At 40.4% G+C, this 13,323-nt stretch overlaps 2 protein-coding genes across 2 annotated transcripts in view; both read right to left on the bottom strand.

Moving 5' to 3' along the window:
• Window positions 1-10,764, bottom strand: part of gpat4 (glycerol-3-phosphate acyltransferase 4) — a 19,635-nt gene extending 8,871 nt beyond the window's left edge. Inside the window, exons 1-6 of the mRNA XM_014012101.1 lie at window positions 10,614-10,764; window positions 9,413-10,013; window positions 7,718-7,787; window positions 7,320-7,620; window positions 5,772-5,846; window positions 5,583-5,672 (exon numbers count right to left, since the gene is read on the bottom strand). Of these exons, the coding sequence (XP_013867555.1) occupies window positions 5,583-5,672; window positions 5,772-5,846; window positions 7,320-7,620; window positions 7,718-7,787; window positions 9,413-9,580 (704 nt within the window). The 5' untranslated portion in view covers window positions 9,581-10,013; window positions 10,614-10,764. The remainder of the gene's footprint in view (window positions 1-5,582; window positions 5,673-5,771; window positions 5,847-7,319; window positions 7,621-7,717; window positions 7,788-9,412; window positions 10,014-10,613) is intronic.
• A 157-nt stretch (window positions 10,765-10,921) lies between these two features.
• On the bottom strand, window positions 10,922-12,919 carry polr3d (polymerase (RNA) III (DNA directed) polypeptide D; the record flags this gene model as incomplete). Its single annotated transcript, XM_014012103.1, is given in 7 exon segments — window positions 10,922-11,433; window positions 11,599-11,751; window positions 11,824-12,071; window positions 12,171-12,330; window positions 12,406-12,530; window positions 12,635-12,795; window positions 12,876-12,919. Coding segments are annotated over 7 exon segments (1,008 nt in total), but the record flags the coding sequence as incomplete, so codon positions are not given.
• Window positions 12,920-13,323: the final 404 nt, after the last annotated feature.

Here is a 13,323-nt window from a genome sequence, read left to right as displayed (position 1 = left end):
CCCCCCCCCCCCCCCCCCATCCCCCACTCTCACACCCGTCTGATCTGGTTCCTGGAGCAAGCTGAAGGCAGCACAGAATGAACAGTTTCCATCAATATTCTGAACTATGGCTGCACTGGTTTAGGGGACTGGATGCTTTCGGGCCCCCTAAACTCACTTACTCCTCTGGCTAATAAATCTGCTCTATGCAGAGGTTTTTTTTATAAACACCATAGTGTTGATATAATATGATGTTTTGGGGTTTTTTTTCTTCATCTTCCCTTCTGTGGTTTTTAGTTTTTCTGTTAAGGGTAGCACCTCCTCGTGATGTCTTCATGAAGATGATCCTTGCTCTGTGCAGGGGTCTGTGGCTGCATGACCCAGGCCACCTGTTCTCCTATGTTTGTTGTGTCTTCTTCTGAATGGGTGTTCTGAACTGTAATTTCATTGTGCTCATGTACAATGACAATAAAGGTCTCTCTAGTCTAAAACAACTCTCAGATATTTAGTGAAATTAAATTTTCACACTGCAACAACTCCAAGCAACCTTTCACATCAATTGAATAAGCAAGGAATAAGTTTAAAAGCATAAACTAATCTATTTGTAGAAGTTTGATTACAGATATGTGTAAGTTATGCAAAGTACTGTAGACAAATATATGTGCAAGTACATAAAAATATATTGCACGCAGTGAATTGTTTGAGTCCGCTCTTCAGTGCATTAGAAACTACTGCCACAATACTTAAACTAATTTGCAAAGAACAAATGTAGAGATTCATTAAATTTCTTGAAGTAATGTCTTAAGAGTTGCAGAAATAAATGCTGCATCCTGTATCTGAGATCAGATTGTCTTTTCCGAACACACCTAAGCTGCCCTGTCCTGACAGAGACACTCCACTTTCCCTCCGGAGCTCAGAGGGTTACCTGGGCAGCCTGTCATACTGCCACTAATGATGGATGACTGCAGCTTAATTACACTTGGAGGAATAATTCATCTTCAGTCGGCTGAAAACAAATGAATCTTCATCAAACCTATAGTGTGTGCAAGGCGGGGAAAAGGGCAATACATCACGGTCACTTTGTGACTGCAGACATTATGTGTTTATGAAAGATCACTACCCCTCTGTTATCTCTCTTTATGCTGCACCTGTGCTCATTGTTTCAGCTGCAGATTACTGCAATAATCTGATTAAAATTTCCTTAATCTCTAATGGAATCCAAAACAAAGTTGTCCCATGAGTTAAACCAGAAAAAAAAATGCTCCTGAAAATTAATGCCAGAGGAAATCTGCTTACTTTGGACTTACATGGTGGCATCCCTGACCTCCGGATAGGCTGTGGGGGGAGAGAAGCCCTGTGGCGTCAGTCCATATGGCACAACAGTTGGCACATGTATATTTCTGAGGTCTTGATGGTGCTCTATGTAATCTACTGGAGCCTAATCTCTTTGGAATATGCTGGTAGAGCATGTAAAAAAAAATGTTGTTTGTCCTCCTCCGTTACGCTGTCAGCACCACCATATTGGAGAGTTGACATTTATGCAAGAAGTCAAGTGTTAAGACTACATTAGAGAGTGTGTGAGGATTGTTGTGCCTCCGGACAGATTCGGTGCCATGTGATGTGATGTGTGCGCGGTTGGCTGATGAAGCGGTGATGCTGACGGGGTTGACACTGTGATCATTTCACTTGGAAAAAGTCACATTTTTTTTAAGTTCATCTGTATCTTTTTATTTATTTAATATTTTATTCATCCTGCCCTTTTTGTGGACTGCATGGGAGTCGAGTAAACACTAAGCAGCAGAGATCAGAGCNAAATTTTATATCACCATATTTTTATTTAAAACGTATTCTTTTCTCTCGCTTCGTCCGCCATTACTAGCATAAAAAAATCTCCGGTCGGGCCGCAATGCATTATGGGATACGGTGGGCCGGGAAGGATCCATCAGACCTGTCCTTCGATTCGGGCCAAAGGAAGGACGTATTTGTCGGCCGCATCGGAGGAGTCTTTGGTTTTGGACGTCCTTCGTTGCGGCGCTGTGACTATGCGGCCGACGAATTCGGCCTTCGGAGGACCCGGCCTGCCGTTTTGGACACAGCCTATATCTGCAGATTTGTGACCCCTACTATTGCTGATTCAAGTGTTCAAACATTGTTGGATGCATAGAACCGTGGCTGATCTGCAGAGCTCCTTCAGTGACAGACCGCTGCTTCCTAAATGCACAAAAGAACGTCACCGCAGATCATTCCTCCCATCAGCTGTTAGACTCTACAACCATCACTGCTCCCAACAACCTCGATAAGCATCCATGTTTGTTTGCACATCAAACAACTCTACTCCCTGTCATTAGATAAATAATATTCTGTGGCAATTGTTTTTTTCCTGTATTGGACTTAATGACTGAGTTTGAATTAATTTGCACACACACCCTCGGATCATGCGTCGGTCATGACTGTTTTTTTCCTATAATTTATATTTTTCTGCACACTATCATGCCTTATTTTATCCAATTTCATCTTGATGGCCCGTTACAGTAATGATTATTCTTACTTTTATCTTGATCTATATTTATTTTTTACTGTTACTGTCTTTAATTCTACTATTATTACTTCGATTGATAATGTCACATAGCAATATACTGTTTCTGTGGATTGATGTATGTATCTGCTGCTGCTACTACACCTGAATTTCCCCACGCGGGACAATAAAGGCTGTTTATATTCTTCTAAAACAAGGAGATCCTGCCAAAAATCCATTGTAACTTTTTTTGTTTGTTTGTTTACAACTTCCACTTGGTGTTTTAAAACCCACAGTTGAGGCCTGACTTCAGTTTTGAGAACCACTTTGCTAAAATATTTGCTAAAAACAGTAGATTGATTGAGAAACATGGCAGATGACCTTCTTCACTCCTCCCAGTGTGAGGTCTCTGGATCGCATCGAGGGTAGGCGGCCAGGAGAGATGCCGGCTGACGGGCGACGGCCCGTCACCAGTCCTACGTTACCGCTGCCTCCTGGGGTCGACAGCCGTTGACCACTGGGGTCACTGGAGTCCGCCATCCTGAACTGAAGCAAAAAAGAGATGCAAGCCTTGTATATGTCGCTACAACAAAGACAGATATTTTCTTTATGCTATTTTAAAATGTTTTTTCCTCTACTACAACATCACTAAATATATTTTCTCACAATCTTAGCCACAAGTTTTTTTTTTCTGCTGATTTATACCAAACAGAATATGTTTGGATATTTTTTCCCAGCCATTTTCTATTTAACTTTGTTTAATTCAGTTTTCTGTCTCTGTAGTTTCTCAAATTGATGCAATCAGTACATTAAACAAGGCAATGAGTCGTTTGGCTTTCATTTCACAATTTACACTTGCAAAAATAAAATTCTGCAAAAATGACCAACTTTTATTAGCTTATATTTTAAAGGTTTAGCAACGTTTTATGTAAACACATAGTCGTAGTTTTAGAATGCAGAACAATGTAGTGCTAGTACGTTTACATTTAGAAATTAGTTATTATATTACAATCGTATAGGTCTGATAAACAAAGATAGAAAACAGAAAAATCAGCAACTCAGGTAAAATACAAAACTATAACGACACCTGTTTTTACCATAAGTGTTGTTAAATTTGTACAGCTCACCGAAAATCCTTTTAAAATTATTTGTTTACAAGTACAAATAACTACTACTAGCACGTGCGTGGAGACTTTACATTGATTTAGCTACATCATCATCACACAGCAACAGCTTTAACGCGCAATTCAGATTACCAACAAATGTTTTAACTTTCTCCTTTCACTTACTTGATTGTTCCTAAGATGCCTTTTTCTATATTTTTTCTAGCTTTAATTTCACTGTCTGTAAGTCATCACAGAGTTTATGCTGGTCCAGGCTCTAGACACCGATAATGCACGACGCCATGACACTTCACCTCTTTTCTGCGTCGCTTTTACGCGCTGATGTCACGGAGATCAAACATGCGCAGAAAGATGCGCAGATCATAGAATTGGTTCAAAAGGAACAAAACAAAACACGCGGATTATGTTTCCTGTTTCTTATTAGTATTATTATTTTTAATGCAAATTACATGTTAAATTTTGATAGATAAATAAATAAGTTAATTGCTTGTTAATTTGTTGAAAATCTGTTTTTAATGTGACATGAAATAAACGATGCAGTTGTTTTTTCCTTACTATGACAAAAATAAAAAATAAAAACCTGTACAGCCTATATATATATATATATATATCTTTGATTTAAGCAGGTAGATCTCCCTTAAATTTAGATTTTTATGGGAGACTTTAAAGTGTCCCTTGAAAAAGGAGATTTTAAGGAATATTTTTTTACCTATACATATTTATTCCACTCAATTAATATGTGATTTATTTATTTTTTATTATAAGTTTTATACCGTGATATATATCGTTACCGCCACTCATCATAATGTATATCGTGATATGAATTTTTTGCCATATCGCACATTCCTAACTCCGGTTTAACTTGTTTTATCAACACAAATGAAAAATTGTACTGAATTCTGTACTTTTGACACAATTTGGAACACATTTTTACAGAGAGCATTTCTTTCTCACTAGAGTGATTTAAATTGGTCATGTGATTAGGATATGAGGGCATCCAGAGACCCCAGGGGATTAATCGTCATTAATCGTTATCGGCTAAATATGACAATTAATCGTCATTAACCTTTTGGCCAATATCGCCCAACCTTGGTCTTAAGGGTTGGTTATAGTCACGCTTTTGAGTGTCACGCAGGGCTCTGCTGATGGCGCACGGACCTGAACAAGCGGTGTAGACATTTATACTTGATGATTACCTTGATGCTTATACTTTATGACTTGTGAAATGTTGTAAAAAGGAGAAAATGTTAACAGACAGACCAACTATTTCAATAGAGGCACAGGCAGTGAATGCAGAGTTACGACATTTGGAGGCGCAAAACCAGTCGCTGGAACACTGCGCGGGGCCAACACACAGGGGCTTGTGTCAGTGTCGGCATGCGCATCCTCGCACCGAGTTCAACATCCCAACTACAAACCTTGCTTTAACTCTGTGAAGTCCCAAATCATTTTATATATGATGTGAATATTAAATTTGTTCATATCTTAATGGTATGACTCAGGTGAGTGAATGTACTTGTGAATTTACAGAAACATTAGTAGAGCTGCTGATTTCCTGTTTTGCTGCTGACAGCTGACTGTGTGGTATGGATGTGTGTTTATGTCTATGTAGCGTTGGCAGCTGAGATCTGATCACTCAGGACAGATGTGCTACATCTTACACAGAGCCCAATGTTTATGTATAGCTTCTAATACCACAGATTAATTTCTGCCATTAACATTTAAGAGGCAAAAAAGCTCTGCTTACACAAAACAGGTATAACTTCAGCAGTGTCTGAACTAGGTACTAAACCACGACTAAAGCTACATGCATTTAATATCAAGTAAAACATGTTTTAGAAAGGTATTGTTACTGAGAACTCAAGAAAGGTATTTTAAACAAAAAATACTGGCAAACTGACCCAAGATGTTTTCATAAGTCACATAATTTGACTGGACCAAGGAAACAACTGCAGGTGCTTTACCTGTCATGGTAGGTAATGATGGCAGTCAGAGCGCGGACACATATTCTGTAGCACATCAAATGAACTTTCTCACTCAGAAAATTTTTCAATCTGTAAAAAAAAAAAAAAAAAGTGACCACCGCATCATTTCACATCCACTAGTTTTATCATACTGATGAATTTAAACACAGTTGCTGGGATCAAATTTACCTTCCGTTTGGTAGAAGACCAATGAGAGAGGTGAGGAACACAAGGAGGCTTACACCAGTGAAGGCAAGGGTGACCCTGGTGGACAGAGGGGCACATGGCAAATACGACTCTTTAGGGAAAACATAAATGATGAAGAATAGACTTGAAATTTCCAAGAAAGTAGAATAAATAGCTCATTAGTAATCCTGTCTTGGAATTTTTGTTTGTTTTCAGATGGAAGCACGATGACTTCATGTTCTCCATACCATAATCAGAGCCTGCAGGAAGGGACATTAGGCAGTGCTTATGGTGGCCAACAAGTCGACTTAATCTGTATGAACTAATCACCTAGGGTTAGACAATGTGCTGATTAAAGTAAGAGAGGATTAGAAAAACACAGGAGAGGTGGAGGTTTTATTCAAGTGGTAGGCAGAGTCTACGTTTAACTGGACAACGGCTGAATGAGAGAATTTACTATAGCCACACAGCAGAGTAGAGTGACGTCCATCTGTGCAGCAGTGGCCTGATTCGTCTCCCCACTGACAGCTGGAAATGAGCCAGTCTGGCTCAGTACTGAGTCACCGTCCCTGTGAATCTCTAAGATGAGCCTGATCTCTTTTACTCAGTAAATGTTTAGAGAACTGACAAACTACAGCAGCGTGAAGGAGTCAAATTCTCTGCGGCACTAGCGCCGAAATACTTTAGCTAATGTGCCGTTTATAAAGTTCAGCATTAATGTGTTTACATCCAAATCCACCATCACATTTGTTGGCCTTGAACTGTGCATTGATAACAAGCAGGCTGGTTTACTTCTCTTAAAATATGCTACATTGTTTCAAAAACAAACAAAGCCTTTTTACATGCGCTCAGCCCATATCAACATGTTGGCTTTATGGCTGGAAGGTATTAATGTTTCTAGGTCTTCCTTTTATAAATACAAATTCTAACTTGCATTTTAAAAGCAGCAGGTGACAAAATTTACTGGCAGCGGTTTCAGAAAGTGTTCCTGAGCCCACACACAGGTTTCCATGACGTCTGTTGGTGTGAAACACTGACAGCCTGATGATTAATGTTAGTTTGAATTACTTTGTGCCGTATTTGTTTAGAGACTCTGATGAATTGTTTGAATTCTTTATGATAACATAAATGAATAAATACCTACTTCTTTGCAAGTAAGTAAAAAATAAGTTATTCATGATTATTTAGTATGCATCTCTAAAAATCTCCTTTTATATCAAAACCAATTACTAACCTGGGGCTAATTAATCTAATTAGTTGATATAAGAAAACTGTACGTGGTCTACCCAACTAAAATAAATAAAGCAAACATGGAAGTGCATTAAACTTGAGATCCTGTTTAAAAGTAAAAATGGCCAGAATTTGTGCATGTGCAAGAATCATAACTGAATTTCAAGAACTGGACAACCAAAATGTTGAACTCAAGGCTTTGAAACGTCGGCCCACAAAGCTAAGGCTTAATAATGGTGGCTACAAGCAGCTTATATAGTTTTTATTGGAAAGAGGATAAGATGGGGTTGTTTCACTGTGTTGGCAGCACATTATTGGTACCTGAGAGGCAGCAGGAACCCATAGCGGATCAGGAGGCCCAGCCACCACAGGACAGTCAGCCTCAGGCTGATATATTGAAAGTTGTTGTTGCTGCGGGTCAGCAGATTCCACGACTCCAACTCCTCAGCAGTAAACCGTTTGGTCACCTCATCATCCATGATGCTCTCCACTCCTCTTCGAGCAAAATAAAAGATATCAGACATCTCAAACTCTGTGGCCGAGTCCAGGTCTTTGTTGCTGCCACTCCGCCGGATCTCCTTGATCTCCTCCTCCAGGGAGGTGGGCTCCTTGGCGATGATAGCTACAGGAGGACAGGCAAACAGGATATAAATAGCACTCATATACAAAACAACTATCAAAACACACATTTCCAGGAAACGAAAGCAGGAGCATCTTACCGTTTGAGTAGGGTTTGTACAGATGGTGATTCTTTTCTTTGGCTCCTCTCTCTATCCTAAGTGTGGCCCACTGGAAAGAAAAAGAGCAAATACTGCAATAAAACTCAGGAAATTCTGCATCACGCTGATAATGCTTGGAAAACATGTGAAGTCATCTACCATCATGATACTCATTCTTCACTCATAGTTTAAAATATTTGTCTACAAACATAAATCTACTGAATTTAAAAAAGGAATCTCAGTTTCTAAAGTATGTTCTGCATGTTGAGACAAAAAAAATAAATAAATCAGACCAGCATGTTACAGCATGTTCCCACAGCTGTGAGGTAGGTACGTTCAGTGGGATGTGCTGCTGAAGTTTTATTTAGCAAACAATCTCGTATGACACTAGCAAGCCACAGCAAAACTTCAAAATATGCTGCCATCAGTCAAAGATGGTAAAAAATAAAACCTGTCAGTGCATGAAAGTGTTGCTGAGTGCTATGTGTTTGGAGAAGTTCCTGCCTGTCAGAAACAAAAAGTACAAAGACTTTTAAAGAGATACAGCAGCTCTGCATGCAATGTTTTGGTTGCAGTTCACCCTGGTCAATGACTTTTAAAGCACTGAAATTATATTTTTTTCTGGCTTAAAATAAATAAATAAATTTAAAAAATATGACGTTCTGAAAGCATAAAAAATAATTTTAAAAATTTGCAAAACGGTGACATGAGTTAGTATTTTTCTCTATGCTGGTCTAACATTAAAAAAACTGTGTTCACCAATAACTCCTCCTTTTTACTTCCTGCTATGGTTGCATTGTGGCTGCAGCTGAAGGGGAGCAATGAGCTGACATCACAGAGCTGCTCTTTCTGGTAAAACAGTGAACTGCAGCATGTGGCTTTAACATCTGCACATAACAGCAAAAGATAAGAATTTTTCACGGGTGGTTGTTTTTCACAAGTGTTTAACTGCAGCATAAATGTTTAAACTGAGCAACAGATTGTCTCCCAAATTTGTGGGTTAGCAGCAAAAAGCTGCTTAAGCAATAGGACACAAATAAAATAATGTAACTTTTCAGTAAAATACTCATTTACTGTGCATATAATCAAGCTAACACCACTTTAACACACTGCTCACTCTGTGCTGCATCTGTCCTTTGACCTTCTGTCTCAGCATCTCAAAGCAGCAACCAAAATCAGAAGCTGAGACCGTATCTCATATGTCCCACCGGTTCACTTATTTCTGGTACAAGAGCTGCTCTCAGGGGCCACATGACAGAAAGTGATGATTGTTTTACATGTGAGTCTACACCAGAGGAGAGCGGCTGATAAATGACGTACCAGGTTTGGTTATTTAAAGTAAAAACTGTGAGACATAAAGTCATGCCACAGGTGGTCTGAAGCACAGTTTTCTGTACTTCTATAACAGAGGAAGGATACCCTGTAAGCCTGTTGTTAATATATGACAGTTCATACTGCAGCCAGTGGTTGGATATTAAGAACAAACATTAAACCAGCTCCTAACAAAATACTGGAGTCACATGCCTGACAGAAGTTAACTACCTAAATCAGAAAAGCTACTTTTATGAATTATACCTTGCTTAAAAAATAAAAGTGGATGTTATGCAGCTTTCCAAGTTGCAGCAACTGTTCAAAAAAAGTGACAGCTGTATCACTGAAACTAACACTTTGCTTCACAGATTCTTGACTACATACCTCAAAGATTTTCAACAGCGTCTTCATGTAGAGGCGCCGGATGCCAAATGACACTCCAAAAATGGCAGGAACAATGATGAAGACCAGCAGCAGGGTGAACCACACAGTGAAGGAGATGCCCAGCAGGATGCAGAGCAAATTATCAAAGGGGTTGAAGAAGAGCTCCATCCTGAAGCAAAAATATTTTGTTTTTCTTTCAAACAGCTGGACGACAATGTTGAGTTTGTATCAGAGGAAGTACGGGTCTCCACTTCCTGGCCCCAAGTGGCCCTAGTGTTTGTCACAAAGGGGCCTTCATCAAGAAAACCATCATGGAGCTGCTCCTGACTTTTTGAGGCGAGTCAGTACAAAAATAAAAGCATGATTTTGTTACCCATTTGGCCAGAGTTTGGTCATGTCATTAGCGTAACCGTGAACGGGACAGAGTTTACTTATGTGGGTGGGAAAATGGGTCGGATGGGAGGTAAAGCCAGATGTCCTTCGCTGTTTGTGAGAAGCGTCCTGCTGATATGAAAAATGTAAACAATGAAACAAAAATCTAGGCTCAGCAGGTGGTTCTCTTGTCTGGTGAGGAGACTGCCGCTCGGTGTCACGCAAAGACCTGTGGGTAGAAACACAAACAATAGGTCAGGACCATCTGTTTCACAGCAACACGTCCCCTTTCCGCCCAATTAATGTGATTTACCAACACCGTACATCCTTCATGTGTCAACATATCCTGAACACATTGATGCTATGTAAAGCTTGACAGACACAAGTACTTCTTATCCTGCAGATGATTTATGTATGGGTGTATATTCCTGTGATCGAGCATATAATGATCAAACATTACTGTTAGCACTTGCGGAGCAGAGATAAAGCTAGCTGGAGGCCCTCCATCTACCGCCCTCCAATGATGGAGCAGCACAGCTAACGGTAGTGGTCCATCCCGATTAAAATGTGGTTTCCAGACCGCCGCGGCTTTCTACTATCATTAAAACCCCAAAAAGACGATAGTAGACATTTAGAATTAAAGTCAGAGTTGGTTTGTAGAGATAAAAGACCAGCTCCACGCCGCTTCAAGCTTTGCTAACAATCTGCGAGTGTATGGCACGCGCCGCTGAGGCAGCGAATTTGATCCAACTCCCCTAAACGCCACACGATGCGTTTACGTCCCGATTCTAAAATATGCGAGGTTAAAATGACTTCGCATTTAACAAACCTTCAGCTGACTCCCGCGCTGGTATAGCTGCGCTTCACCCGTCCATGACTCTGGCTTTGTTTCGTGGACAGTCCCTGTCCCCGCTGGTGTTTCACACGAGCGGGCTACTCGAAGCAGCAAACTACGTGGACCTGCCCAAAGGAAATCCTCATCAAAATGGCGACCTGCAGCGCCACCTGGCGTCCAAAAGGACACATTGTTTTAAATTTCACCAAATCCTAAGTGGAAATCAGTTTTCAGAGGTTATTCGAGTCCAACTACTGCACTCCAGTGAAAGATTCCACCTATTAAAGTAAATAAAACATGCACCAAGTTAAAAGTGTTTATTACATTTTCAGTTTTGAGCTGCAGTGCGAGAAACAAGCTGTGCAACCTTGTTTCATTACAATCAGCACAAATTTAAAACAATATGTGAAATTTTTAAAACAACCAAAATAAACCACCATACTGTCGTCTGATCTGAGTAAAGACCTAATGAAATAATACACTTTTTTACATATCTACATCCATGTACAGTTCTGACAAGTAAATAAAAAGTTTTGTAACTCAGCATGCCACTCAAACTTTGCATCATAACTTGACAAGGCTATTCCTCAAAATGAAACAATAATCTTTCATTTTAGGGCATTTGGAATCTTCTATTAGATGATGGTTTCCAAAAGGACAGCCCAAACAGTGATGGTCCATCTTGCAGCCTGTGCTCTTAAGCACTCTTCTCCAACAGAGCCTCAAAGTCTGGGGAACAGACCATTTTGTGTCTGACATTTCCTAAAACAGTCAAGTTGCCTGTTTTTTCTTGTGTTTGAATAGAGACCAGCTCCTGGAAAGCAAAGGGATGCAGTGGAGTTAAGTTGTCAGAAATGTTTACAACTTAGTAAGTATATATAATATGATCAAATGACAGCTGTTATGTGGAAGATGTCAAACAGTGAAGCTGAATAGAAACCAACACAACACAGAGACAAAGAGAGGAATGCTCTTATACCTGAAGGAAAGAACAGGATGTTCCAACAGACACGTCAAGAGTGACTTGTCCCAGTATGAGCTGCACCCGGCCAGACTTCCGCACCAGCATCTTCCCCACAAGTCCTTCCCGTAGATCCTTCAGATTGCAGCTGTTGTCTTCGGCTTCCTCTTCCTGTCACAAATTAAACTATCGTCAACCTTTAGCTTTGTAGATGAAAATAATAAAACCTGTTTGAAATCAAACCTGTGTCTCTTTCTTCAGCAGCACAGACTGTCCGTCCTCTGACTGCACCTCTGTTTTCACCGGCCGGTGCTCTTGGGTGGGAGGCTGGCCGGGCAGCGAGTCGGGCAGCTGAATGAAGAGCAGCTCCTCCTTTCTGCCCAGACTCCATTTACGAAGCAGGTCAGTGAGATGTTCAGGCTCAGGAAGCGGAGGAGGCCTGAAACTTGCTTCACTTTTCTTTATTTCTACTTCTTCTGGCTCTGATTTTACTAAAGACAAATTTATATTAAGCAAGCACCAAGACAATGCTTTGCATAAAAAAACCCACTCAAATAGGTTTAATATCTAATAAATATGTGATGCATTACCTTCTACTCCAGACTCTGAGAGCTCAGTGTCCTCCTCTGTCTTTTCAACTTTAAGGGACGTGTTACTGAATTCCTCCTTGAATCCCCACCCTGACACAGCGAGAGGGAGTTGAACCGGACAGCTACTCCTCTCACCCTTCAGGAAAGGGTCATCTATGAACTACAAAACGACAATAAAATAGTAAAGTTTCATACATAAATGTTTAACATTATGTCTGGCAACTTAAGGCCTCACACTGTCTCGTTCCAGCTTGCGCAGAATCTCTTTCGTCTCCTCCTCGGTCTCTTTCTTCTCCTTTTTAATATTGATGATGGGGGAGGGTCCCATGCTGGGAGCATCTCTTTCATTCTCATAAGAACCTGCAGGATATCATTGGATTTTTGTAAATAAGAACACAAAGGCGTCAATATTACTGTAAGTGCATTTTCTTATTTTAAAGAAAAAGGAGAAAGTGATTCCCCACCTTTCCTTTTCATCATCATCTCTGCAGGCCCCTGCTCGAATATAGAGTGTGACTGGATGACCTCTGGGACGCCGCGGCCGCGACCCCTGCCTCGCTCCCGCGGGCCCCGACCTCGGTCTGCGTCCCTTCGCTCTCGCCTCTGCCCACCTTCAGCTTTTGGTCTGACACGACGGTCACAGAGCATCATAATTTAAAAAACAAATAAACGTAGAGACTATATGTTTGTTTCAAGGCAACTTACTCTTCTTTCACTTTTCGGCCAATGATGTTGGGCGTGAAGGTTTTCTGAAGATACAACAAAGCAAATATTAGACTTTGCTCCACCCACTTTGGACAACATATAAAAAGCAGCTCAGCCTGTATTTGACCATAAGACTAACTTTTTAAAAGTCTACTTATAGGATCATTTTACCCAGATACAAAGTATTTTATACTTTTGTATTTTAAACATGTTGTGTGCACTAACATGGGTGGGAGAATACAGTATGAATAATAGCATTTAGTAAACTTTTAAACAAACTTACAAAGCCAGTGTTTCTACTGCTCCCATTATATTAGACGTTTCTTCCTAGTGGTTGCACAGTAAAAGGGAAGTTCCCATACGTCTCAGTTTTTGACCCACAAAATGGCTGTGTCCAAAACGACAGGCCGGGTCCTCCGGAGGACCCAGACTACCCGGTCTCGGCGGG

The sequence above is a fragment of the Austrofundulus limnaeus genome, unplaced genomic scaffold (genome assembly GCF_001266775.1).
Source record: "Austrofundulus limnaeus strain Quisiro unplaced genomic scaffold, Austrofundulus_limnaeus-1.0 Scaffold88, whole genome shotgun sequence".
In the NCBI taxonomy this organism is placed as follows: Eukaryota; Metazoa; Chordata; class Actinopteri; order Cyprinodontiformes; family Rivulidae; genus Austrofundulus; species Austrofundulus limnaeus.
This window is presented reverse-complemented; position numbering and strand designations above follow the sequence as displayed.